This window comes from Octodon degus, unplaced genomic scaffold (assembly GCF_000260255.1).
Source record: "Octodon degus isolate 3935 unplaced genomic scaffold, OctDeg1.0 scaffold00081, whole genome shotgun sequence".
NCBI classification, from domain to species: domain Eukaryota; kingdom Metazoa; phylum Chordata; class Mammalia; order Rodentia; family Octodontidae; genus Octodon; species Octodon degus.
In genome coordinates, this window is record NW_004524657.1 from 396,876 (window position 1) to 422,575 (window position 25,700).

Genomic DNA, 25,700 nt, shown 5'->3' on the forward strand with positions numbered 1-25,700 from the left:
CCAAGCTCTCTCCAGCCCTGCCAACTTAGACGTACATCCAGGGAATCTCTCCCAGCGATTCTCTTCCAAAAATAATGTGTTCTGGCTCCAAAACCAAGTGAACAAGGCATAGACCAAGAAAAACTGCAGATAGGGATCTCAAACACAGTGCCCCAGTCCTAACTCAAGTGGAGCTGAAAGAGCAGGAAGAGATGAGCCCAGGAGCCTGCTTGGTTAGGTGGTTCCCAGAGCATCTCCCTAGACCACACTGGGCCTCTGAGGCTGCACTGGGTCTCAGCAGAGGGGTGGAGGGTCCCACTCTGGGCAAAGTGGTGGGGAAGTGAACTGGGCAAGGGCAGGAGAGGGGCTGGAGTGTGCACGCCAGTGTGGATGCGAACGTTGCCTGTAGAGGCCAGGGCTGCTCACTGACTCCATGACGGCAGACCTCTGGGACAGACTGCTCGCTAGGAAGTGCAGGCCCTTCTGGGATGTAACTCATCATCCATTCCTTCCTGTGGGACTCTGGGAAGGTGAGAGCCAGCTGGCCTGGCGTCAGCAGGGAGGGAGGTGTCACTGCCTCAGGCCAGGAGCCTGGGATAGAGCCTGTTCTCCACTTGCTGGGCGGCTGTGCCCAGAGGCAGCAGGAGAATCAAGCCTCCTGGGCTGGAGGCGCTTGGAGGGGAAAGGGGATAAAAACTGCAAACATCAAAGTAGCATCAAAGGACAAGAAGCTGTGCCAGCTTTCACACCTGCCTGGCTCCAGCTCCTCACCTGTTTCTGATCAGTTGAGACAAGGACCCCTCCCCAAAGGCATCCTGCCTCAGGCAGCTGGGGTGCTCTACTACTCCCCTTCTGGACTGCTGTCCCCCACCGTGACTAGCTGTAGATGAATTACATGCCAGACAGACCCCAACACCCCTAACTAAGCAGTACTGGCTGTCTGGGGGTCTCCAGGTCCAGCTCCTGGAGCCCTAGTGTCTGACCCTGTTGACTCCATGGCTCCATATCCCCTGGGGACCTGTAGGAAGGGCCTTGCGTGCCTGGCAGGTAAACCAAGAAGGCTCCCAGCCAGAGCAGGGCTGACCCCCTGGGGCTTTACAGCCCTAACTTTCATGTCCTGCAACTCATCTGGTGTGAGTTTAGGAAAAGAGGGCACTGAAATCTCTCAACTACAGGCCCTCCCTGGATGGGTTCAGCAGTTGCCCTGTCTGCCTGGGGTGCAGGAGGCGGGCTTCAAGGGCTGTCAGTCAACTGCCTCTTCAGGGGCGGAGACATGTCTGGCACCTGGCTTGCCCCTGTTTACAGGTCACAGAGGGGTAGGGTTTCTGCAACCGTGTAACAAGCAACCCGGGTCCTGCTGTGGGGCTGCCAGGGCTGATTAAAACAAGGCCATGGGGACTGGGGACCCCTCCCTCCACCCACGCTGTGGGCTCTGATCCTTGCTATCTGGGTTCATGTCACCTGACCTCTCTCCTGTCTACCACGCAGTCCAGTTAGTGGCCTGATCCATATGTAGGGGACCTTCGGCCCGTGAGCATCAGGGCAGCGACAGTAGAGGTCCTGGAGGGGGCTGGGTTGATTCTTAGAGTTTCAAGGTCAGAGTCCTATTTACAAACCCACAGCTCAAAATAGGAGCTGAGTTAGGGTGAGAGAAGTCAGGCTGTTCACAGAGTTCTTATGAGGGAGGGGATTTTAAAATAAACACAAAGCTGGCCACAGGCATGACCTTGTCACCTCATGCCCGGGTGGTGGCCAGGAGAGAAGGTAAAATTTCACAAATGACACTTAACACTTCATCTTCACAGCAAAAGGCCCAGCTCAAGATGAAGACTCTGTCTGTCTGTCTGTCTCACAGTCTGGGTGTGGAGTGATGTTCCCTGCTGGGACACGGCAGGAAGTGCTCGGCATGACAGATGTAGGGGTGTGGCACTCACAGGCTCACAGGCCACTCAGCAGCTAGGTCGTGGCCTCTTTCTGAGGGACAAGTGGTGGTAAGCTGCTTGCTGCTTGGGTCTGCCTGCTGGTCACCGGTGAGCTCTGTTTCTGTCCCAGACTGCACTGACACACAGTAGGCACTTGGCAAACAGGAGTTCAGCCTTGTCCTGGCCACATGTGCCCCACACACTGAAGGCATCACACACATCAAACACAAAGGCCTGTGGTGGACTTGATTGCCCTGGACCTCCCTGCTGAGCCGTGTGATGGCCAGCGGCCAGTGCTGTCCAGTGCTGTGCTTGGTGAGCTCAGGGTGCGGGATGAGGGTTGTGGGAGCTCAGAGCCCCAGGACCCTTGGAGCAGCAGTGTGAGCCCCCAGCACCACCTGTCGGCATGCTGGGCCACACTGGGCCGTGTGACCAGGGATGGATGGCCTCCTCTGCCCAAACACCCCCAAACCTGCAGGTGAGGGACAGGCTGGCCTTAAGGATCAAAGGCCAGCTAGATGGGGGCCACAGCAACCTGGTGTGGCGAGTGCGTGGCTGGGTCCTGAGGCTGACAGAGTTGTTCCTGTCCCTGCTTTCCTTTCACTTGCTACGAAGTTTCTGAGGGGCTGTTTCACAGGGAGGGATTTGTTTCAATTCTGTGTCATTTTGAATTCAAACCTAGTGATTTTCCTGTCTTTTAAATAATTTGGGGCAGCACTTGCATTCTTCATTTAAAATCTGCCACCAAGCAGTCTTGGCTTCTAGAAAAGACATCTTGGCTGACAGGTTTTCAGTGACAAGAGGTGTGAGGGACAGAGAGGGAGAAGGGGAGAAAGTGCCTGTGTCATCCAGGGGGTCATTTCACTTGCATTTGTCACAGTGGCTGAAATCTCTAGAGGACAGTCCTCATTTATACCATGGTGGTCCTTGTAGTGGAGTGGAGCTGGGTGTTCAATGCCAGGGCTACCCACAGGCTCCCAGAACCCAGCCACCAGCCTAGCAACAGCTTCCCAAAAGGAAGGCAGGTGGCCTGGCCTATTTATCAGGACTAGGGCATATCTCCACCTTGGCTTCTGTTATTGTGACTTCCTGTGTTTCCCCTAGAAGAGCTGGGCCCTTACTGGTCCATAGGCAACAAGCTGAGGGGGAGGGTATATCCTGATGTTTCCACAAGAAGTTTTTCTGAAAATTATTTAACCCAAAGAATTCTGAAATGATTCCCCTGAAGATCCCCTAGACACCCTGGACATCACGAGGCTAGCTGACCCAGCTGTCAGCAGAGCCACCCACCTTCAGGAGCCCTTCACATGCAGCCCTTCAATGCCAGGCTGCTCGCTAGCCCACATTCCTGAGAGGGGGCTGACAGGGGCTACTGCAGATCCTGGGTGCCCACCAGACCCCATTCCAGCCCAAAGGATGTGGTAGTGTCCTGGACTGAAAGCCACCCTTTTGGAGGCTAAATCTGCTGGAGGAGCGACACTGCCCACTCTCCTGACTCTCCAGTGACCCTTCAGGAGTGTCCTTGTAGTGACAGTGGCCTCCCTGAGGCTGCTCCCACATGACCCTGCCTCATGTTAAGTTGCATGTGTGCTGGCAAAGGAAGTGGGTCTGTCATTGTTTTCCTGTCCCAAAACCTCCAGGCTCTTTACCAGCTACAGCCCAGCGGGCAAGCCCAGATTCTCCTGAGCACATCGTGCTGGGCACAGTGGAGTTGGGAGGTCACAAGGGGGTCTGGAGCAGAGCACAGGCATAGAACTGAGAAGAAGGCACAGGGACTGTGGGAGAGGACAGATGGAGAGCACAGAAGGGGACAAGTCACCTGTGTGCTGCCCGGAGCTACCCAGTTCCTGATAGTGGCAGGACATCCTCAGACAGCTGCATGGCCAGGCAGGAAAGGGAGAAAGTGCAGGCAGACCCCAGGCACCCCACTCCTCAGTGTACCCTGATACCCTGATGTGGACTCTAGGGGGGGTGGGCTGGTCTCCATCTGTAGGTGCAGACCTACCAGCATCTACAGGCTAGAGATGCCAGGACATCAAAGCTATAAGAGAAGCTCCCTGCTCCTGCTCTGACTCAGCTCAGCAACCTGGTGGCCACCAGTCACCCAGTTGCACCCTGTGCCCCTACAGTGCTGTGGGCTCCCATATGCCCCCAGTGTGACCCAGGGCTCACCGAGAGCCCCTGCACCACACTCCACCCCCTCAACTCTGCCAGTTCTTCCAGTTAGCAGAGCTCTGTCTCATCCTTCTCCAGCAAGGCTTCCACATCACCCAGGGCTGCCTGTCCCTGCCACCCTCTGTGTCCTCCTCAGGATACCAAGCTATGACCTCCTCCTTGGCCTTGATTCTCAAGGGGCAAGGAAGACAAGGGAGAGGGCTAGCTGCTCACTGGATCTCCACAAGTGGTGACAAGGTCCGAGACAAGACTCCACGTCTGCCAGGAGGGACATCAGCAACCAGGCCCTGGGTCCCCTCAGCCCCTCCCTGTGCCCAGGACTCTCAGCACTGCCCTCCATGAATAGCAGCCATCAGGATCTCTGGTGCCATCCACATGGATGCTACGGACAGCTGTGCTTGGTCAGCTTCCACGGGGCCCACCATGCAGCACACAGAGAGCTCCATTGCTGTGACCAGCAGCTCATGAGCAGAAAGGCTGACCTTGCACCTTGCAGCAGCCTAAGATCCTTCAGCCCTTGCTTAAGGCAGTGGCTGCTCCATCCACCATGCTGGAGGTGGGACTGGACTCCCAATGTCCCCCTCAAGGTTGCGTCCCCAGTGACAACCTCCTCTACCAGGTCTCTCTCCTACTGGCTCCTCTATGCCCCATAGCACCAAAGGCTGGTCCTCAGGGACATCATGGCATCCATTAAAGGACAGGTACAGGAGCCAAGGAGATCCCTATGGAGACCTGGCTAGGGCAGCATGAAAGCCAGGAAGCTGCAAGTCCCAAGCAGCAGGCTGTAGGTGTCCAGGAGGTGTGGGACTGGACAGAAACTCCTGGTGCCAGGCAGGAGGTAGTGGGATCGCAGACCAGGCCACTATGGCTTGGCATGGACCTGCAGCATAAGGAGACACAGAATCTACTGGGAGGGTCAGAGCCAGGACCTCAGGCCACTGGGATGGGCACAGTGCTAGTGCAAGTTGCTGCTCTCCACTGTACCCCAAAATCTGCAGCCCTACAGGCCAAAAGGCTTCTTCCTCTAGCCCGGAGTGAGGAAGATGCTGGCAGTCAGGACACCCAGCCTCTTCCCTGCCTGCCAAACCGGCATCCACGCAAGACTGTTGTGGTCCTGCAGGTCCTGTCACTACCAAGGCAGGTGATGGGGAGGACTCTGGGCACACTGGTGTCCCCTCAGGCCAGGGTGGGGAGCACTGTGAGCTGCCCTGTGGCTCCCCATGCCCTCTCTGCCTTTCTCTTCTCTACCAGTGAAGCACATCTTCCATCTCGCAACCTGAGTGCCAGAGATCAATCGCGCAGGCAAAGCATTTCCGTCTGGATAAACAAGTTTCTCTGCTCTTCCTCCCCTGTCATCCAGGAACGGAACAGGTCCAGCTGTGCACAGGCGGGGCTCTGCCTGGCCCCAGATGCACTCGGGGCAGGAGAAGCCTGCACACCTGGCCTAGCTGGGTGGGGGTGGGGGTGGGGGTCTAGTCACTCTTGTGGCAGAGGGGGATTGCAGACCCTCACCCAGCACACTGCTCTTTTGGAGCCTGGAACTGGAGGCTGTGACCGGTGACACTGGGGACACAGGTGTTGACAAATCATTCAGAGGCTGACCGTGCCACTGGCTAGAAACCGGGACAATGTGCTGACCGTGAGGTGCCACTGTGAAGCTCCTAGCAGAGTTGGCATGTGGGCTGCTATGTGATCACTGGGACCTGCCTGGCACAGAGCCACACTGCAGATGTTAGGAGGCTGTTGCCACAAGAAACAGCTCAGCCCTGGGTCCCTGGGAAGGGACAGCCCATCCCTGAGTTAAGTTATGATATCCTTCAGCCTTTAGAGTCTTTGTGGGCTGTGGTCACCTCTACCAGGACACATGAGAAAGCCATCCAGCCAGTGCTACTGACCACAGGGTGGCATGTGGGACAAGGACTGGCTGTGGAGAATTCAGGGGCATTCCAGCAGAGAAGAGCACTGACAGGGTACAGAGGGGCCCAGTCTCAGGGCCTGACCATCACCCCAAGCGCTCACCCTGCCCACCATGGCCCTACCATGTGCTTTTCTTGGCACAGCCTGGCAGGGTACTGTCCTCCTGAGTTCAGGGCACAGAGGGCCTGTGCTTCCTGCTCCAAACCTCAACTCCGGTCAAATGAGAGACAGAATTATACCCACACTGACCCCATGAGAAGCCACAGAAGTAAATACCGCCTGGGGTCAGACCGCTCCTGGAATCCCAGAGCCACTGGGAGCTGCCAAGCAGGGTAATAGATCACCAAACCGCCTCTGTTTACAGCCGGGTAATGCCTTTTATGACTGCCTCTCAGTCCCGAATATTTGCTTTATTGCCTCTGTAGGGAGACTTTTCCATTTGGTAAAAATCATCAGATGGCTTCAGTCATGTTAACAACTGCTCATTAAATGCAGGGGAGTAAACAGAGAAATAAAGGCTTATTTCTTTCCTAGTTCTCTCTCTCTCTCTCTCTCTCTCTCTCTCTCTCTCTCTCTCTCTGTAATTTACGGAGGAAATGCATGGATGCGCACTGGGGAGAGGTATGCTGAGCCTTGCTCTCCTGAGCTCACACCTGGGTGGGTGACCTCAACAGCTCTCCTGCCCCTAAAGATGGCCCTGCCTTCAGCAGGAGAAAGGTGAAGACTTATAGCGTGATGTCCAGGTTTGGGGTCCTGGTACTTGACTCTTTTCACCTGGGTTCCTCACAGAAAAGGCCTCTTGGGTTAGATTTAAAAGCTAATGTGGAGTTAATGGGGCACAATCTGATGGTGGGTGGATGGGCAAGTGGGTGGATGATGGGTAGAAGGATATATAGATAGATGGGTGGTGATGGATAGATGGATAAGGGATGGGCGGCTGGAGGGATGAATGAATGGGATGGATGGTGGGTAGATAGATGGGCTTATGGGTGGTAGTAGATGGATAGATAAAGAGATAGCGGGATGGATGATGATGGATGGAGAGATGTATGGGTAATAGATGGATAGATGGATGGATGGGTAGAAAGTGAGTAGGTGGATGGAGGGATGGGCAGACAGTAGATGGATAATGACTGGTAGATGCATGGATAGTGGTGGATAGATGGATGGTCTATGGGTGGGTGAATAGAGGTGTGGGTAGCTGAACAGATAGCTGGATGAGTGATTGTGTGGCAGGTGCTAGAAGTTCTTCCGCCTGAGCCCACATCCCACTTGCATTCTCTGAGCAAGGCTGTCCGTGAGCTCTATCTTGGATGGCTTGGATGCCTCTCCTGGAACTCTGTGTGTGGCCTGACCCAGTGCACCTGTGCACTGAGACTCCCATGCCCAACCACAGACCTGTAGGTGGAGAAAGAAGCGAGAGCCCCTCCGCCTGCACAGGAGGGCCACCAGGGCTGAATTCTGGCTTCCTCGACTGGCAGGAGCAGCTGTGCAGGCAGCAAGCCCAGGCTCTTTCCACAGCCCACAGGGGCTCTTGACCTCTTTCCTAGTCCACAGATCCCTGACCACGCCAGGCTCAGGTAGCCTTTCCTGGGGTTCATTTCCTCTCCAAAGCAGCTGAGGCCACCTAACACAAAAGGAAGGTGGCAGTCCGTGGTAGCTCACACAGCTCCTCGGAGGCTGCGAGGACAGCTGACTCCTATGGCCCTTAGAAAAGGTCAGAGTGATTTCTGGAAGAAGAGGGTAGAAGCAGGAGCTGTTTAAGCCACTCCTGGAAGAAAGGGAGAAAAGAAAGGTCATCCCCTCATGGCTTTAATGTGTTACTTTCCAGTATCTCTGTCCTCATTAAACCCAAGAGGTCCCTTCAGTGAGGAAGCGGGCGGCTCCAGAACCTGCTTGTCAGCCCTTACCCATGTGTCCTCAAACCCAGGCCTAAGAGCTCACAGGGGCTCCCTGGAGCAGGGTTACCAGGCTCAGTAAAAACATCACCAGAAACCCAGGAGGTGCAACATTCAAAATACCAGGTCCTTCTTTCTAGTATGAATAAACCCAATGAAATATACCAGACTAAGAAACAGGGTTAATCTGACCTTGAAATTTACCTAGGTGTCTGAAATCCATACAGCAAACCTACTGTTGTCCTTCATCTGGAATACCCTCCCCCACAGCAGACTTAAGCCCTAATAGCTGTAATAGCTGTGGGGTCAGGTCCGTGTCCAGGGTGGGGTTAGCACAGCACCTGGCCCATGGGGTAGGTGTGCTGTGGAGGAGCACACTGAATTCCCTGTGTGTCAGCATCCTGCCTGCACCAGGCTTGCGTACTCTTGCTCAAGAGAACTGAAGCCAGGGCACCTGGTGGCCCCGGACACAGGAGCTCAGCCAAGATCCTGTGTGTGCTACAGCTTCTCCATCTGATAACAAACGCAATTAAGTAACTCCCAGGTGGGCAACTCCTACCCTGTGCGTATACGAGGCAAAGGGACGACTCATCTCCTGGGATGCCACGGCATGGACCATGAGGAATACCATCACTGTTCTGAAGATCTGCACACAATTTAAAATGTACAACATGTTTATTTCAAGATTTTTTCATTTGCAGACCCCTACTGAGCACAGTGAGGCTTGAATAAGCAGGAGCTGCTGTGCTCTGAATTTAGGCTTTCCAGTGGGGCCCTAGCCATGGGATGTGTTACTCCCAGAGGCAGGGGTTATGGGGACAGGGCTATGGCCAGAGCTGAAATAGAACACAGCCAGACCTGCCTCCCTCTGCTGACTCTGGACACAGTGCAAGCAGAGCAGATGGGCACGTGGAACTGGCAGGGAAGACTCGGTCTTGAGCCCTGGCCTGTGGGTCTGGTTTTCCCTACAGCATCAGCCCTGCCCTCTGATGTGGGGATGTCCTGGGCTCCCCATGTCCAGCCAGGAAAAGGCTCTGGGCAGGGCCACCTTCATTTGCAAGCCATACATGTCCCCTCAAATGAGACTCCCAGAGCCAGTGGAGACCAGCTCTGCTAGGGTTCTTTCCCCAGGATGACCTGCAGCTATTGAAACAGCTTCTGAGGACAGTTTAGGGGCCAACAGAGGAAAACATGGCCGAGCTCTGGCCCTAAGCAAAAGACTCCAAAAAGCCCCTGGATGTCTGTTACAGAACATACATAGATCTATGCCCCTGAGCATGATGTCATGGCTTGCTGGCAGTGCAGGAATCAGAAAAGATGATTCTACACAGATGGTCCCAAATCTAAATGCTGGTGGAAGAAAGACACTGCGCCAGTGCTCAGTCCAGGCTGGCCAAGCCTCTGGGCCCTGTTGAGCAGTGGTGCTTCATCTTCAGAGCTGCAATGAGGACCTGGTCTGTGAGCTTGACCTGAGTGAGAAACACAAGTGACACACACAGAGAGGACAAGATATGCCCTGAATGATAGCACCATCCGCATCTCCCGAAGGGTCCTTCCTGGGCCAAGCTGGAGTCAAGCCTGGTGGGCTGTGCATGGTGACAGCAGCAAGCCCCTTGGGATGGCCCTCCTCACTGATGTCCTGGTCCCTATCTGGACACTGCTTCTGCACCCAATGCAGGTGTCAGAAGTGTATGGAGTGGAGCAAGAGGTGGAGAAGCATATGCCCCATCTCTGGAGCCCTACTGTCCATCAAAGAAACTTCTGGAGCAGGTCCCTGTGGAAGGCACTGTCTCTAGCGACTCTCCATGTCTCTAGAGACTCTCCATGTCCCCACACCTTTCCTGGGACCCATGCACTTCTGGCACAGTGTTCTTCTAGCTGGCAGGGGAACCAGAAACATGCTGCTCCTCCTTCCCAAGCTGACTTCTTCACCATTTTGAAGCCTGTTCATTTATTTTTAAAAAGGCAGAGGTGGAGGCTGGGACAGTGTCCGACAATTTGAAAATCCTTCTTCATTCATGAGGTTTTTCCAGCCTCTGTGTGGGGCATGGCTGAGCTGGAGATGGATCACACATGCAGGGCTAAGGCAAGGCCAGCCAAACAAGCTGAAGGCAGGACCTTGCTCCCGTCAGGAGGGGTTCACTGCTGTCGACCTCTTGCTGACTGCAGTCTCTGGACACTTCTTTTTCTCCCATCAGGAGAAAGAGCTCCTCTGACCTCAGTTTTGTGCATTCTGACTCTTGTCTTCACTTCTTCGTCCTCCAGTGACCTCCCCTAGGAAATGTCAAGAGCTGTGCTGGACACAGCACCTCAGGCTTTCTGTGTCATTGTCAGGATTCTTGCTCCATCATCAAGGACTAGACTAGTGCATGGATGTTAGTGTAGACTGACTCACTTTTTAGAACTTGAGTCATGTATGTAAAAAGATGAAATAAATCCTGAGCCACCCCTGGAATGCCAAGCTGAAAGATCCCCATCATACTTTTTTATTTTTATAAAAGAAAAATATAAAACTATATTTTAAAAGATAACACTTTCAGAAAGAATCCCAGGTAAAGTCACCGTGCTAGTTACACTCTGCTCAATTGGATGCTGTGGCTACCCAGGCCTCAGGCTACACCTGCCTCCAGCTCCCCACCACACACCCTGTCTCCCCCGGAATTCTGCAAAATTGAGGATCCCATTTCCCTGTGCTGCTGGACCCCTCCTGCAAAGTGGGGAGCTGGGAGTCACCATGGGGCTAATGGGGTTGAACTGAGTGGAGATGGCACATCCGTGAGAGGAAGGAGAAATGTGGGGTGCTGCAGCCTCAAGTCTGGGAGGCTCCTTGGGCCGAGCACAGAGCAGGGTGAGAGGACAGATTCACAATCAGCCTGCTGTTCCACCAGGCCCCAGCACGCACAGGGCTGTGCCTGTAGGTTGCCTACTAGCACTGTGAAGGATTTGCATCTAAAACACAGGGCCTTGAGCATCCCTATCAACCCTCACCCTCCCTTCCACCTGCCTTGTCCAAACTTTCCTGGTGATTCCTTGTGGCTATCTGCTACCTTGTTCTACCAGGATGCAGACTCCAGGAGAGCGGATTTGCTTCCTTTTCTCACCACACTGAGCCCTATCTAACACACAGTAGGTGCTCACACAAGTGTTATAATGAACAGCTGGGGGACAGTGGGCCCCCTGGCCCCACATTTACTTCTATCTGGGGTCTCCTGGGCTGCAGGAGGTCTTGCCCACCACATCTGGTGGCCCAAACAAGGCATTTGGAGGTTCTGGCACTTGCTTTCAGACTGTCTGGGCTCCATCGCCCAGGCCTGGGGAGTCTGGCAGGTCCTCTCAGCACAGCATGGAACTGGTGGACTCCAGCCAGGGCTCTACCTCAGGAGCAGGCAGAGGTACTGCCGCCAGAGGGCGCCCGAGCCTGGCCCTCCGCGGTGTGGCCGGGCATTGGTCTTTACAGCGAGGAGGGGTGGGAGGGGAGACAGAATCCACGGTACTCATTTTCAGGTCCTATACTTCAAGTGTACGTAGCCCTTGTGAGTGAATGAATGAATGAATGAATGAATGAATGAATGAATGAATGAATGAATGAATGAATCCATGCGCACAGGCCCACGATGCATCTTCCCCGGGGCCCACGGTGGTTAGAGGAAACTTGCAAAAGACTGTTCCGCTACCAGTGCCGGGACTGGAATGGAGCCTCTCTGATCTCATCCCGTGTCCCCAGGTATAGTGCGAGTGTCCTTCGTTCGCCCAGAGCTCAGGCCGGGATGCCAGGACTCCGGGACAGCGCTGTCCCTTCGCGCCCATGGAGAACCGCGGGACTTTTTGTCAGGGGCGCCCTCGGCCAGGTCAGGTGGGGTCCTCTGGGCTGGGACATGGGGAACGACGGTTAGAGAAGTTGCTGCCTTGTGTTCTGGTGGCAGCGTCTGGGCGACCTCGGGGAGACCAGCAGGTCCTGAAGTCTGAGAGACCATGTGCAGCCTTCACACACAACTGACCGTGTGGGGGGCAGGACGATGAGAAGTTGGGGTTCTACCAGGTCCCCAGGCCCTCTACTGGTGCGGACTGTGTCAACTGCGTGTACGAGGGGACCAGACTCAGAAGCACAAGGGCTGGGGTTCTACTGGACTGGAGATGCCCATGCCTGCAGCGGGGGCGCGTGACCGCTAGGAGGTCGGGAAACTGAGGCTCCTTAGTAGAGCCGTGGCTAAGGTTAGTGTCGCTGTGTCCCTGAGGCCAAGGAGCTCTAGGCCCAGCCAGCAGGCACCCTGGCCTGTGCACTGCAGGATACTCGTGGCCTCCACAGGATACACCCTGGCCGACCACTCTTCTGTGCTGGGTCTTCACTCAGCCCCCACCGTCCAGAGGCCACGTCTCGCAGCCTCTCCCTCAGCCCTATCTCCCCACTCGCTCTGTGGGAGCGCGAACCCGAGGGATCCCGGGCCTCCTGGGAGCTCCGGGAGGGCGGGACGGGGGGCGGGGACGTCAGAGCCCGGGCCGCAGAGTCCGCCCCGCCCCGCCCCCGGCCCGCCCCGTGGCCTTCGCTAAAGCGCCCGGCGCCCTGGCCGCCACGCTCTTCTCTGCACTCGCCGCCGTCTCTCCACCCGACCCTGCGTCCATCTGTCTGTCCGTTCACCGGTCCTCAGCAGCCCGCGCCATGGACGCCAAGGTCGTCGCGGTGCTGGCCCTCGTGCTGGCTGCACTGTGCCTCGGGGACGGTGAGTGCTCCGCTGCCTGTGCGCCGCGAGCCCGGAGACCTAGGTAGCCACTTGGCAGCCGCTCTCAGGCTCAGCGTCCCGCACGGAGCGGCCGCGGCCCAAGGGGTGCTGAGAGGCTGGGCAGGACGCTGGTCTGGATCGGAGCTGTCTAGGCGACTCAGGCTGGGACCTCCTGGCTGGTGCAACTCGGTCTCCGCAGCTAGGGCTCGGGGCCTCCTGCTCAGGGCGCTGAAGGTGCACACCCAGCGGGCGGAGGCAGTGCTTTGCTCCTGATCCAGTCCAGACGGTGCTGGCCTTGGCCAGGAGTCGGTGCGATGCGGTGCGCGCGTCTCCAAGCTGAGCGGTTCTCTCATCCGGGCCAGGGCGGCCCGCGGGCGCGCAGCAGCTGTACCACTTGCACCTCTGTGCTTCAACACAGCTCAGTGGTGCGAAGCGACGCAGACCTGCAGCGCCCATTCACTGCCAACTTCTCTCTTACTGGATCTCCATAGTCAGGCCCAGAGGCCACAGACCCTATGTGCCCCTCTCCCGCCCCCAAACACACCTGCAGGCAGGCGCCTTTGTGCCTGGGACTGAGTCACAGTGGAGTTCAATCGCCAAGGCCTTGGGCCACTGGAAACGGTGGTGTCCTCTTTCACTGGGAAAGGGCTCTGCTTTCTTTTTTCCTTTTTGACGCCCTCGAGAAAACTCGCTGTGCTGTTACAGGACACGGCTGCTGCGAACCAAAATAAACTGTTGCCTCTGAACCCACAAAACAAAACACTGTGGGGCTAGCCTGCTCTTCCTTGGCTGCGAAGTTTCCTGCAGTGGCTGAGGGACACGGAGTGCTCTCCTGCAGCTGTTGTCCCAAAGGATCGAGCCAAGGAACCTAAGCTGGGTGCCCTCATGAGGACCCAGTATCTGTGTAGGTGTGGGTAAGCCCTCTCAGCTGAGCCCAGCAAGAGAGGCTGTGCCACCCAGGGCTGCTCACCTGGGAAGTGCACTCCAGCAGTACGGAGAGCTACTAGTCAAGGCTGCTACAGGCACCCCAGTCCTGGCACTGAGACTGCAAGGGACTCCTCTGTACTGAGCCGGCCCTCCAGCTGGAGGTTAATGATTGATCTGGGGAGGGTACAGTGTCCTTGGGCACCTCTGCAGAGCCCAAATGCTCAGACCTAGGGCTCTGCCACCTTGGGTGAGGCACACAGGAAGTAGGGCAAGGGATCTGGTCCCTGGCAAAGGCTGAGCTGCCCCTGGAGTCACCCCCTTCAGCAACCCAGGCAGGTCCTTTGCTCTACACTGGGCTGAGATGAATTCTCTTTTCCTTGACTTCCTGCCCCACCCAGCCCCCAGGCTGCACCAGAAGTCTCTCCAGGGCCCCTGCCATCTCTCTATGCCCAGCTCTTTGTGCCCAGCGGCTGGATCTGGGTGCCCTGACTGTCCCACTAAGTGGACCAGCCTACTCCCACTTGCATGGAGTCAGAACTCTTGTCCTCTGCAGAGCAAGCTGCTCTCTGGAAACTGCTATGGGAGCCAGGCTCACTGGGTCCCAAATCTGGGAACAGGGGAGTAGGACTCTCCTTTGTACTCTGAAACGGCTAGAGACGTTTGTATTGTGGACAAAAAGCTGGAGGAAAGGAGTAAGCACACACAGCACTGGGCTCCCTTCATGGAACACCTGGAGGCTCTGTCACTTTAAAGACCTGTGGAAACCCTGCTTGCTGCAGGCTGGGGTCCTGGGCTCAGGAATAAGAATTGCCTTTGAAGGAAATGGATAATCCCAGGGGGCAGGGGGAAGAGAGAAAGAAAGCCTGTGTTTTGAGCTTGGAAAGGCTCTGATTTCTGGCTTGATCTCCCTTGCTGGTTAGAGTGGGCCAGATTGCTGGGGACTGCAAAAGGACAGTCCCAGCCACCCAGGGTGCTGAGCCGGTCTGAAAGTGGCCCTGTGCTCCGCCTGCTAGTCCTATCTGGCTGGGAGCTATATATATATTGCTCTCCTGCTCCCATCTTGGACCAAAGGCAATAGAGGGAACTGAGGCTTGGCACTTAAAGGGAGATATTGGCTCCAGGGTTACCCAGGCTGCTGGGTCCCGTTTCTGGGCTGCTTCCCCCAGCGATTGCCTCCCTGGGCTGCAGTGAGGCCCACCTGGGGTGGGGGGTTATGCAGCTGCTAGAAGTGCCGTGAGGTGGTTTTTGCCGCTGATGCCAGGTTCTCCCATGGGAGTTCTGGTTGCCCTTGGTCTGGGCTAGAAGGGGTGTGCTTCTCCCATAACTGGCTGCTTCCCAGTGCAAACCACTTTGAACTGAATGTGGCCTGCAGAGAGAATGCAGTTAGCGCTTCAGCCCCCTCCTCAGCTATGGCCCAGGTGGGGAACTCAGAAAGCCCAGCCTCCAGGAAGGCTGGAAGCAGTACACTAAACACGAGTCCCTGGACACCGTATTCTCATTTAGCCCCAATGAAAAGAGCCACAAAACCAAATAATTTGGGGTATTAAGTGGGGCTTGAACAAAATCTGCAAGGCAAAAATAAAAAAACAAGGTAAAACCCCAGAACTCCCAGCCCCCCAGGGCTTGCAATTTTAGACTTAAAGGGTGAGGCTTAAAGGGATGAAGGAGCCCCTTGCTAATTTACACTAATGAGTGTCAATTATGGCATTTTACAAATTGTCAAATTGGCAAACAGAGAAGGTAATAGGATCCAGAGACCACAGCACCCCATCCCCCCAGCACCCCATTCCCCTTTGGAGTTATGCATCAGGAAGGCTGGAGAAAAGATGCCCCTCTTCCTCTGGTCTCCTGGCGGGAGCTCCTGGGGTTCCTTTGTGGTTTTTGGGTTTGGAGTGAAGCTGAGGGGAGCAGGAGGGGGATGGCATCCCAGAGCTGGGGGCTCCTGGCAAAGGGGAGAGGAAGGAACCTCCTGCCTCCTTCCTCCTACCTCCCTGACTACACAGGTCTCTCACAGAGACTCTGCAGAAGTTTATTTTGCAAAGAAAAACTGGGACTCTCAGGGCTTCAGACTGAAATACTTCCCTCCTATGATTGCCTCCTTTAGCCTTTATCTGCAGACAAATATGAAGGGGGCTTCCATTTGAACACTGTGTCTCAGAGGCCGAGTTCACCCCTGTGCCCAGCCCAAGCTCACAGAGCTGCCCCTGGAGATGTCCTGGCAGGATATGCCCATAACATTAGCTCCTCCCCTGCTCCCCCAATCCCACACTTCCTCACAAGAACCCCTAGCACCGGCTGGCAGGGTAACATGTCCCTTTATCTTTTCCAGGGAAACCTGTCAGCCTGAGCTACAGATGTCCCTGTCGCTTCTTTGAGAGCCATGTGGCCAGAGCCAATGTCAAGCACCTCAAAATCCTCAACACTCCCAACTGCGCCCTTCAGATTGTGTGAGTATCAAGCTGTGCCCAGCTAGCTGTGGTGCCCTAGGGGTATAATGGAGAAGTGTGTGGGGGAGGGGAACTCAGCACAGCTGGTGGTAGCGGTCATTACCATGAGAACACAAAATGTACCCCGAACTAAGTATCAAAAGCCTCTTGCCCTGGGCTCCTGTTGGGCTCACAGTGGTTCTGGTCCTTCTGTCTGAGCACAGCTGGCTGCCACTAGGCTGGAGATATGTGGGCTTCATTGGCCAGGGCTCTGGCTGCAGTCCTGCGCTGGCCACAGCCGTATTTGTCCTGCCAGCTCTGAGGCCCAAACTCACTCCTTTCTCATTGCCAGAGAGTGCACAACAAATTCACCTGAGATCATCTTTTGCCATGTGGCGAAGCCTCACAATTTGTAGCTCACTTGAACTGTATACTTTCTCTCATGGCTGCTTAATAAGGTTTTGCTTTTGCTCGGTGTGGAGGGCAGCTGCCAGTGTTTTCTTTTATTCATCTGGAAAACAAGAAAGCCCAGATCACACAAATACAAGGGGACAGATATCTTGGTTGGGTGCACAAGGGTGGTGAAGATACAAGGACATAGTCCAGGACTCCAATGCACTCCTGGGGTGCTGCCTAGACCCAGGAGGGGAGGTCCAGAACCCTGGAAGGGTCCCTTTCTAACAGTCCTGCAGCTTATAGTGAATTGAGGATGTAGGGTTGGAAAGAAGGCTGCCTCTTCCCAGGGCTTTTCCACCCTTCTGCCCATTTGAGGCCTGGGTTTGTCCTTGTTCTTTTTACCCACTGCACTTTGAATGTCATTTACAGTCTATATGGGGGTCTTAGAAGATGGATTTCTTTTGTCTGGTATTGGGGATTGAACCCAGGCCTTTGCAATGAGCTACATCCTAGCCCCTTTTTGATTTTTCATTTAGCAACACTTTCTCACTAAGTCACTGGTTTACCCAGGTTGGGCTCAAACTTGCGATCTTCCTGCTTCAGGCCCCAGAGGCTATGATGGCTGCTTTGCTGTTGCATCAAGCAAGATGATCTGTCTGGTGGAAAGGGCATTGGGAAGGTGCTGTGCGCAGCCAGTGTGGGCCTGCTCTGCAGCACAGGTGTGTGCCAGCTCCCTTGCTGGGCACATCCTAAAGCTGGGAGGGACCAACACAGATCTCAGTGCTGGGCAAACTCTAAATCAAACACACAGCTATGCCCAGACCTGCATTCCATGTGCCTGCACATGGTCCCCAGAGTGGGCAGTCACCCAGGGACTCTCATGGCTGTGCCCAAGCCACTGTGCTGAGGCTCAGCTGGCTGCACAGCTCTGCTGGGCTGGCTAGGCTATCCTGACTGTTTGGAGTTACACAACACCCCAGAAACTATTTCCCCATCTCCCCCTCCACCACCTGCACTGTCCCACTCCTTACTCTGTCCCCTGACGGAGCTCAGCACTTCCACTGAGTTCCCCTTCAGCCTGCCCATGTGTGCCAAAGTGCGCCATCAAGTTCAGTCTCCAGAATCCCCCAGCTGAAGACCCCGTCCTTCATCTCCACATGCTCTGTGGGCCCTGGCCCCTGGCATGCCAGCTCTTGGTCTTCCCCTTTGCTTATTCACGTGCCAATTTCTGCTGATCCTCCAAAGGCCCACTCGAGTGTTCCTAGCCTGAGTTCTTCTGAGCTGCAGCTCCTTCACCTCATCTGTCTGGACTGGAGCACACTGCACCCCTGGATCTCCTCCCCCCAGCTTACCCTGAGCTCCTCTCAAACCTAGACCTTCTCACTGTCTCTACAGTGCCAGGCTGAAGAGCAACAACAGGCAAGTGTGCATCGATCCAAAGCTGAAGTGGATCCAGGAGTACCTGGAGAAGGCTTTAAACAAGTAAGCGTGCGGCGGCCCAGGCGGACTGTCCACTGGCCCCACCAGGAAGGCTGACTCCAGGGATGGAGGGCGGAGCTGGGAGGAGGCCCGCGTGGCTGCTGGGTTTCCAGCTATAGACACTGCACATGCAGCCATGGCACCGTATTCAGCTTGTGTTCAGCCTGCGTGCCCAACCCTCGTACCTAGGAGCTTTCGTGCCTGGGGTTTTCTAAGCCAGGCAGCCCTTCATGGTCATCACCTTCATCCTCATGATCATATCTTAAACCAATGATAACTTCAAGATCTGTACTTGGCTCACAGCCTCCCTACGGGCTCCATGCACAGGCAGGGGAAAGCGGCTTCTTCACAGGGAATTCCAAAAAGTGTCCTCCAGGCCAGTTCCTGCAGGACATCCCTCCAAGTGGCCTCTGTGTGGCCGTGACCCTGCAGGGCTGGCCAACCACTGCCCCCAGCCCTCACTGGTTGGAATATCAATGATGGGCCTGGGCTCCATCTGAAGCCGCTGCCCCTGGGCTGTGCTCGAGGACTCCCTGCTCCAGCAGCATGCTTCCTGCTTTTGCCTCTCCTGTAGCCTGCCCGAGCCACCCTTCCTCTCCTCCTGCCTCCCCACCGGGCCCTCTGTGAGACCCCTTCCAGCCCCCTCCAGAACGGAGCCAGCCCCTCCTGGAGGAGGTGCATCTGTACCCCACATTCCCACCAGAGACTGCAGAATTTTAATAAATGCAGCTTCCAGCCAGAGCTTGCTGAGGACTCAGGGTTTTGGCTTGCTCTGAAGTCCCAGCACACATGGGGCTCTGCAGGACGGCCCTTCTGAAATCAGAAGCACAAGATGCACAGTAGACAGCATCTCGCCTCAGCCTCCCCAGAAGCCACAGGGGCTGTCAGGTTGCAATCAGAAACGTGGGCGGATGGACAAATGCAATTCACAGATGGCCCTGGTGGAATATGTAACATTTGGCAAGGCATTTTATATATATATATATATATTTTTTTTTTTGTGCACATTTTCTTTTGCATTTTGTTTCTTTAGAAAACAAGTGTACTTCAAACTATATTTGTAGTGGAACAGTTCATACATTTGCAGTGGAGCCATATGAATGTCAGTAGCACACTTTCCTTCGACTCTGAAGCTACTGGCAGCGGGTACAGAAATATATATGACATACAAATGTGATCAACCGCAGCTTCTCAATGTTAGCCACAGTATTTTTTCACTTGTGTTAAAATTGTATCATGTGTCATGGTATACACTAGCAATAAAATGCTAATGATTTTCCTGGTGTAAACCTCCTACTGTACATGGGGATTTATTTATTTACCAGTGTGTAGAGGCAAACACACACAGCTTCCTGGAGATCATGAGCTAAGCCACCTGCAAGTCAGGTGCGTGGACACCAGGCCCATTCTGAGCAGCAGCTCTCGAGCTGTTCTCACTCACAGATCAAATCTGCAGCTCAAGTTTTTGAGTCTTTTTTTAAAAATCCAGTGGAAACAGAGTACTGACAAATAATATTTGACTCACTAATCTGTTTTCCTCCCTCCTCCTCCTCTTCCTCCTCCTCCTCCTCTTCCTCCTCCTCCTCCTCCTCTTCCTTCTCCCCCTTGGTCCTCCTAACATCCTCATGTAATCCCAAGACTCAATCCCAGTAATATCAAGCTTCCCATTTTCCCATGTAAAACTCCCATGACTCTCAACCATGGTTAATATTGGGCTTTCCCGGGAACAGGTGGCCTCACACCATAAATCATTAAATACCATTCGCCTCGAATCACCCTAATGCAACAGTCACGAGCCAGTTCTCTAATGGAACTCTGCTAATCAGCACTGTCCCTCATTACAGATAACCTTGGTGGTACCAAGAGAGGGCATAGTGGGGTCAGGCTGCCTCCCTCCTCTTCTGTCAGGAGCCAGGATAGTGTGTGAGCCCCAGGCTCCACCTAGAACATTATGAAATTGGAAACACAGAGAACTTTTGGAGAAAACAGAAAAGCCTCAGCTCGGGGTGGAGAAGGGAGGAGATAAGGGAAGTGGAAGAGACCAGACCCCCCAGTGTGGGTTCTTGTCCCCAGAGAGTCTCAGGGTCGCAGGAACAAGGGTGGGTGGGGCAAATGGGCCTCCAGGCCCCAGATGGTGTCCAGCAGTTGCCTGCATGGGAATAGGGCCTGGCTGGCCCCGGTGGGGCTTCCCCCAGAGCCTCCAGGTCCAGCGCCGGGAGTGAGGATGGAACAACCCACGGCCACCCTTAGTATGTGCAGACTGAGGAAGAACCTGTGTTTCAACATCATTAATGGTTGTAATTTTATCTAAGGGGGCGCAGAGAAGACAAAGTGGGGAAAAAAGAAAAGATAGGAAAAAAGAAGCGACAGAAGAAGAGAAAGGCTGCCCAGAAAAGGAAAAACTAGTTATCTGCCAGCTGGATGGACCACAGTGCTCCCCGCTCGCTCTCGGCGCTTTATAAACCCGCTGCCCCCTGGCCTGGCAACCCGCGTGCCAGGCCGCACTCTGCCACCATTTCTGTGCTCCTAAAGGCCCTGCTGGCCTGTTAAGTTATGAAGACAGTAGTTGTTCAGAGACTGTGTGCTCAGGATCCTCCTAGCACAGCAGGTCCAGCCCAGGCCACACAATTCCATGCACTGAGTTCCCTGTCCCCACCGGGACCTGGGGTACTGCCTGGCTGACAGTATCCACAGTCTGCTAACCCAGAGAGGCACCCCATGCCTCCACCTGTTGCCTCAGTCCCTCTGTTCCTACAGCCTTCTCAGGACAGGCCGTGGCCCACTTGCCCCTGTGGCCCGGCCCTCCCCACCCTCCCTCCCTGGGCTCTGGCTTCCTGTTGGGCTGGACAGAGGCCCTGCCTGCAAGTTCAGGGGTTATGCTGTGGTGTGGGTGCATGGGAGCAGATAGATACAGACTCTTACCAGGGAGCCTTCTCTTTGGTGCTCACTCCAGAGTTGTGGAATGGGTCCCCCCACTGGGAACAGATATGTGCGGAGCCATATGCACAGCCTGCAGCTGTGGCATGTCCCCTCCCCCGTGCTGGGAAGGACTCCAGCACAGTCAGTCCCCACCAGAGGGAAACATCTGCTTGCACTGAGTCTGCTTTCGTTCTAGAACTTTCTCCCCCACCGCCTTGATATTTGAGAGTTTGGCCAAGTCTCCCATTTAGATGGGGGTGATGGTCCTGGGGGAAGAGGCAAGGCTGAAGTCATGAAAACAAATGCCTCACATCTTGAACCCTTGTCTCCTTCCACCAGCATCCCTCCCCTTACCCACCCCCATCCTGCTTCCCTTAACCAACAAGGCTAGGAAGTACAACTGGGGGACTGCACATCCCTGTGTAGGACTCTCTGGGGCCCCTGGGTGCTGGATCCCTATGCCTGGATGGGTTCCCTCGGTGTCACAGAACACACAGCTATTCACCTCTGGCTAAGATGCTGGCACAGTGAGATCTGGTCAACCTTCTCAGCAGTGTTACTCTTGGCAGCTCTGGAAACAACAGACCTCCACCTCTGAGTGAACAGATGCCCACCCAGCCCCTTCCCCACCCTTGGGTATCTTCCAGTGGAAGCCTGCCACTCTCCCCATTTCCCTCATGGGACCTCTCAGGGCAGCCTTACTTTTACTAAGCCCTCCAGTGCCACCCCACCTGGGGAGCATCTACAGGCAGGAACAAGCAGGTTCTACTGACCTCTCGGTCTCAAGAGAGGTTCATGAAGCCCCAAAAGCATACCCGGTGGCTGAAGACCCTCACCTCCGAAGAGCAGAAGATCCTGCCTGGATCCTGTGGGGAAACCAGAAATCCAGTCACAGCCAGGTGAGGGGGGTGGGCCACTGCGTGCCACCTGCCCTGGTGCCTCCCAGGAGAACCCTGGGGCCACCTCTGGTTTATAGAGGCTGCTAGAGTGGCACAGCAACAGCCAAGAGATGACAAGGATGGACGTGGGGCTGATAGACATCGAAGTGCCTCTCGTCGGGACCACTGAGCCTGTGGTGGCCACCACCTGTCCTGGCTGGGATGGACTTGCAGTCTCAGTGTGAGGCCGTGCATGGGCCTTGTCTTGTGTTTGTGTGCCATGCCTTGTACTGCTGGTCATCTGTCTGCTCTCCTGCCACTTCTAGTCCTCCCTCCCCTGCTTTGCCTGCTTGTCCTCCCCTGCCTCTTGCTCACCCTATCCTGCAGGAAGACTCGTGCCTGGGCTGCAAATGACGCTGGGCCTTGACTTCTGCGCACCTCTGGCCCTGGGACCCCTCTTAATGGTGTCTCCTCTGTTCTGTTAACAGGAGGTTCAAGATGTGAGAGGTGGGTGAATCGCCTGCGAACCTCACAGGAGCCCAGGCCTGCACAATCAGTGTTAGGGAGGGGCGGCGTCCGCTCCTGGGCAGGACGGATCTAGGGCCAAGGGCTTCTTTTGCACAGCTCCCCTTCCCTCGCCATTGATTCTGTAGCAGAACTCATGGTGTTTATTTCTCATTTAGTTTGATAATCCAGTGTTATCGTGGCAAATAGGAACTTGTGCTAAGGCCATTATGTTATTTGCTTTATTATAATAGCTTTCCCATGAAGACCCCTCCTTGTGAGTTTTGTGTTCTAGTTGAGATGGGAGGTTCACCCCTGTCCCAGCAGAGGGGCCTGCCTCTTCCCCTATACAGCAGGGCTCCCAGGCTGAGAAGGCCTGGGCCAGGGCAGAGACCAACCCTCCTGCTGCTCTCTCCACCATCGCTGTATTCCTCGTTCTCTGTCTCATCCATCCATCCATTCATCGTCCTGTGTCTCAAGACTGTCTCCGTCACCCTGAAAAGGACGCTCTCCAGACAAAAGCTTTCATTCCCGGTGGGCAAAGAGAGGAAAGCAAAGTGCCCGTGAAACACTGTATGCGCCTCTGTCTCATGTGCAGCACTGTCTGCCGTCTGCTTCTGTGTCCCCACTCACAGCCAAGGTCCCTCTCTGTGAGCCCTGTCTTGGTGCAGGCTGCCCCCTCCTGGTGTGCAAAGGTTGAGCATGGGGAGATGCCCTGGGTCCTCGTGCAGGATGTGGCTGAGAGAGAAGCCCCACTTTTCCCATGAGACCAGCAAACAGAGCCTGAGAGAAATGAGCCACAGTGGCACCGACCTCAGCCCTGCTGACCCACCTTGCTGCTGCAGCAGCTGAGGTCTGGACTGCAGAGTTCTGGCTCAGCTTTGTTGGGGAAGTAGCAGGAATTCCCCACCTTATTTTCAGGATACAATCTGTAAGAGAGTCAGTCCCAGAACAAAGACTCCTCTTCAGTTAATATCTGACCTCACCCCTAGCAGGGCTGTCCTTATCTCTTACAACCATAGTCCAACATCTCCAGCAGGGGAGGCATGCCTTCAGGAAAGGATCAGTCAAGTACCTGGATTCAGAGTGCTGCCTTCTGACCTAGAGCTGCCTGTGTGCAATGCACTCAAACAGGGCACGCGAGGCTACCCGTGCGCTTTCCCTGCAGTCAGTCTCCCAGTCCTGGTGGCAGACACTAGTAAAATTCTTCAAAGAAGAAGATGCAGAAAGAAAAGCAGGTCCTGAGTCGTGAGCATTTGTGATTTCATCATTTAGTATCAGTACTAGGGACCAGACACATCCATAAATTGACAATTCCGAGGAGAAAGCAAATCCATCCACCAAAAGTTTCCCCTTATTTAAACAAGAATTAAAATTCTCAAACCAACCAAGTTAAATTGAAAAACAGGAGTTTGGAGGAAGTTTATTATTTCCCAGGATTTGAACTAATTTCAAAACCATCATTTGAAATCGGTCTATCACTACAGCAATTCTGAGTGACCTATGAAATGGCCAAACTTCTGTGGATGTCGCTTTCTAGGTAACCCAGGTATTTAAATCCATGGCAAATTTAGAAGATTCTCCTTGGGATCCATGACCCAAGACCATCAAGTCAAACCTCTTGGTCCCAGGAACTAGGGAGAGCCCACATTCAACTGCAGTGAGGCAGTCACCTGGTGTCTCCTCCCCAGGGGACAGCAGATCAGAGCAGAGATGGCAGAAGCACCATTTGTGTGACAATTCATCTCCCCCTGAAGATCTGCCCCTGCCTGGAGACTGACTGGCTATAGCTAATGCGCATTTCAATAGTCCATTTGCAAAGGAAAAATCTCCCCTTCTAATCCCTTTGCTTTAGAGTCAAGTGCACTGCACCAGGGAGCTGTGACAAGGACGTAGCACTCCCCACATCCTCTTGGCTCTGTGACCGTGCTCCTCAGCTGCCAGCCTTTGCACCAGATGGGAGGGGCCTGGGGCTGGGGCTTGTTGTGTGTGGGCGTCCAGATCTGTGCCTTGTGTCCTGTACACCACTGTCCACCCTCTGCCAGCCACTGAGGCACCAGCAAGGGTGCACAAATCCTAGGAAAGGTCCGCTTGGAAGAGCAGAGGTGGTCTGTGTGCCTGGAGTCCGGAGACCGAGTCCCCTCCCACAGGACCCCATTGGCGCCTTCATTGTGTGATTTCCTCTGGTTGTTCCACCATCAGGAGATTCCAACCTGGGAACTGAGTCCCTTTCCTAGAGGGTGGGCCCCTGATTCCTCTATGCAGTTTCCCTGACCATTCTGAAGGATGCCCACCCTAGAAATGCTCCCAGAAACCTCCAGGTCCCCTAAACTGACTGTAGTGTTCCAGATTGCGGGCTGCAGCCTCGCTGAGTGCTCAGTGGCTAAGCAGCGATGGGTTCCGTGTTCAATGTGACGAATACTGTATTTGTGTTGTCAGTCGCATCTCCCGATAATGTGAAGCTGGCCCAGCCGAAGGCATCCCTGTGCAAAATGTGTGCTCTTTTTTAAAAAAAAATAACAAGTCTTTGAGAAGCATCAGTTTCTACTTTAAAGTCATATCTGTTTGAAAGATGTATATGCACTTAACATTTTCCTAATAAAATATTCAGATGGAACTACCTTGGGTCTGAAGTAAGTGCTTCAATTTTCCAGGCTTTGTTTCCCCTTCTAAGCCAAGGCCTAGGATGACATAGTCTTGCCACAGTGGTTGGCAGAACACTGGCCATCATCATCCTGGACACAGTTGAAGCTGTGTGTGCTCACAGAGGAAAGTGCCTCTTCCTCAGAATGTCTTGGGTTTGCTGGAATTGTACCTGAGCACTGGGCCAGAGCCTGACTCTAGGATCCCAGCAGACAGCATACCACAAGCCACCCCTCAAGGGCCAGTCAGAGGGACGGGTGTGGCAGAGATTCATTCAGTAGGACCCCCTGGGAAGACAAGTACCCCAGGCCTATCCCTGGGTGCACATCTGCCTCTGGAGAAGCTAACGGACAGGCTACGTCAGGCTATTGCTGGACTGATCTTGGCTCACATCTGGTTTGGCAGGCCACTGATGCCAGGGAGCAGGACCACATTGGGAGTTCAGGCCATTCTGAGGCTGTGTGCCTACTAGATCAGTCCTAGAGCCCCAGGAAGCTGAGAAAAAGCAGGACTAGATCCAACCAGAGGAGCATTCTGGAGTTGGTTGGACAACCGCCCCCATTTTTAAAGGAGCTTTATTCAGATGGCTCAGGGCCCGTGTGGTTGGCTACCTCTTCAGAGTAACTTCCAGAAGAGCCATGCCACAGCACCCATCCCCCCACTTAGCACCAGCAGCCAGATGTCAGGCCCTGCCTGGAGGTAAGAGGTCTGTGGTGGACAGGACCCAGCTCCTCCCTGATCCTGCAGTGCTTGTTGCAAGACATTTTAACAAAGTGTGTTAATAAAGTGTGGGGTGTCAGGCTGACTGGGAGACTCAAGGTCCCTAAACAGTTGGTTCTCTTTCTCAGGGCCATTGCAGGAGCCCTGGTTGGGAGTGCCCTCAGTGTGAGACATCAGGTTATTACCCCAAACCTATAGG

General features: G+C 54.6%; 1 protein-coding gene across 2 annotated transcripts; it reads left to right on the top strand.

The window, feature by feature from the left end:
* Positions 1-12,429: 12,429 nt before the first annotated feature.
* Positions 12,430-24,759, top strand: Cxcl12 (C-X-C motif chemokine ligand 12). Of its 2 annotated transcripts, none has more exons than XM_004636560.2 (4): positions 12,430-12,609; positions 15,866-15,983; positions 17,754-17,840; positions 20,150-24,759. In XM_004636560.2, exons 1-4 carry the CDS (start codon positions 12,549-12,551, stop codon positions 20,241-20,243), a joined length of 360 nt encoding a protein of 119 aa, XP_004636617.1. In that variant the 5' UTR covers positions 12,430-12,548; the 3' UTR covers positions 20,244-24,759. The 2 variants fall into 2 exon arrangements, with proteins under 2 accessions (XP_004636617.1, XP_023577012.1); XM_023721244.1 differs by having other exon boundaries at positions 12,434-12,609; positions 22,123-24,759.
* Positions 24,760-25,700: the final 941 nt, after the last annotated feature.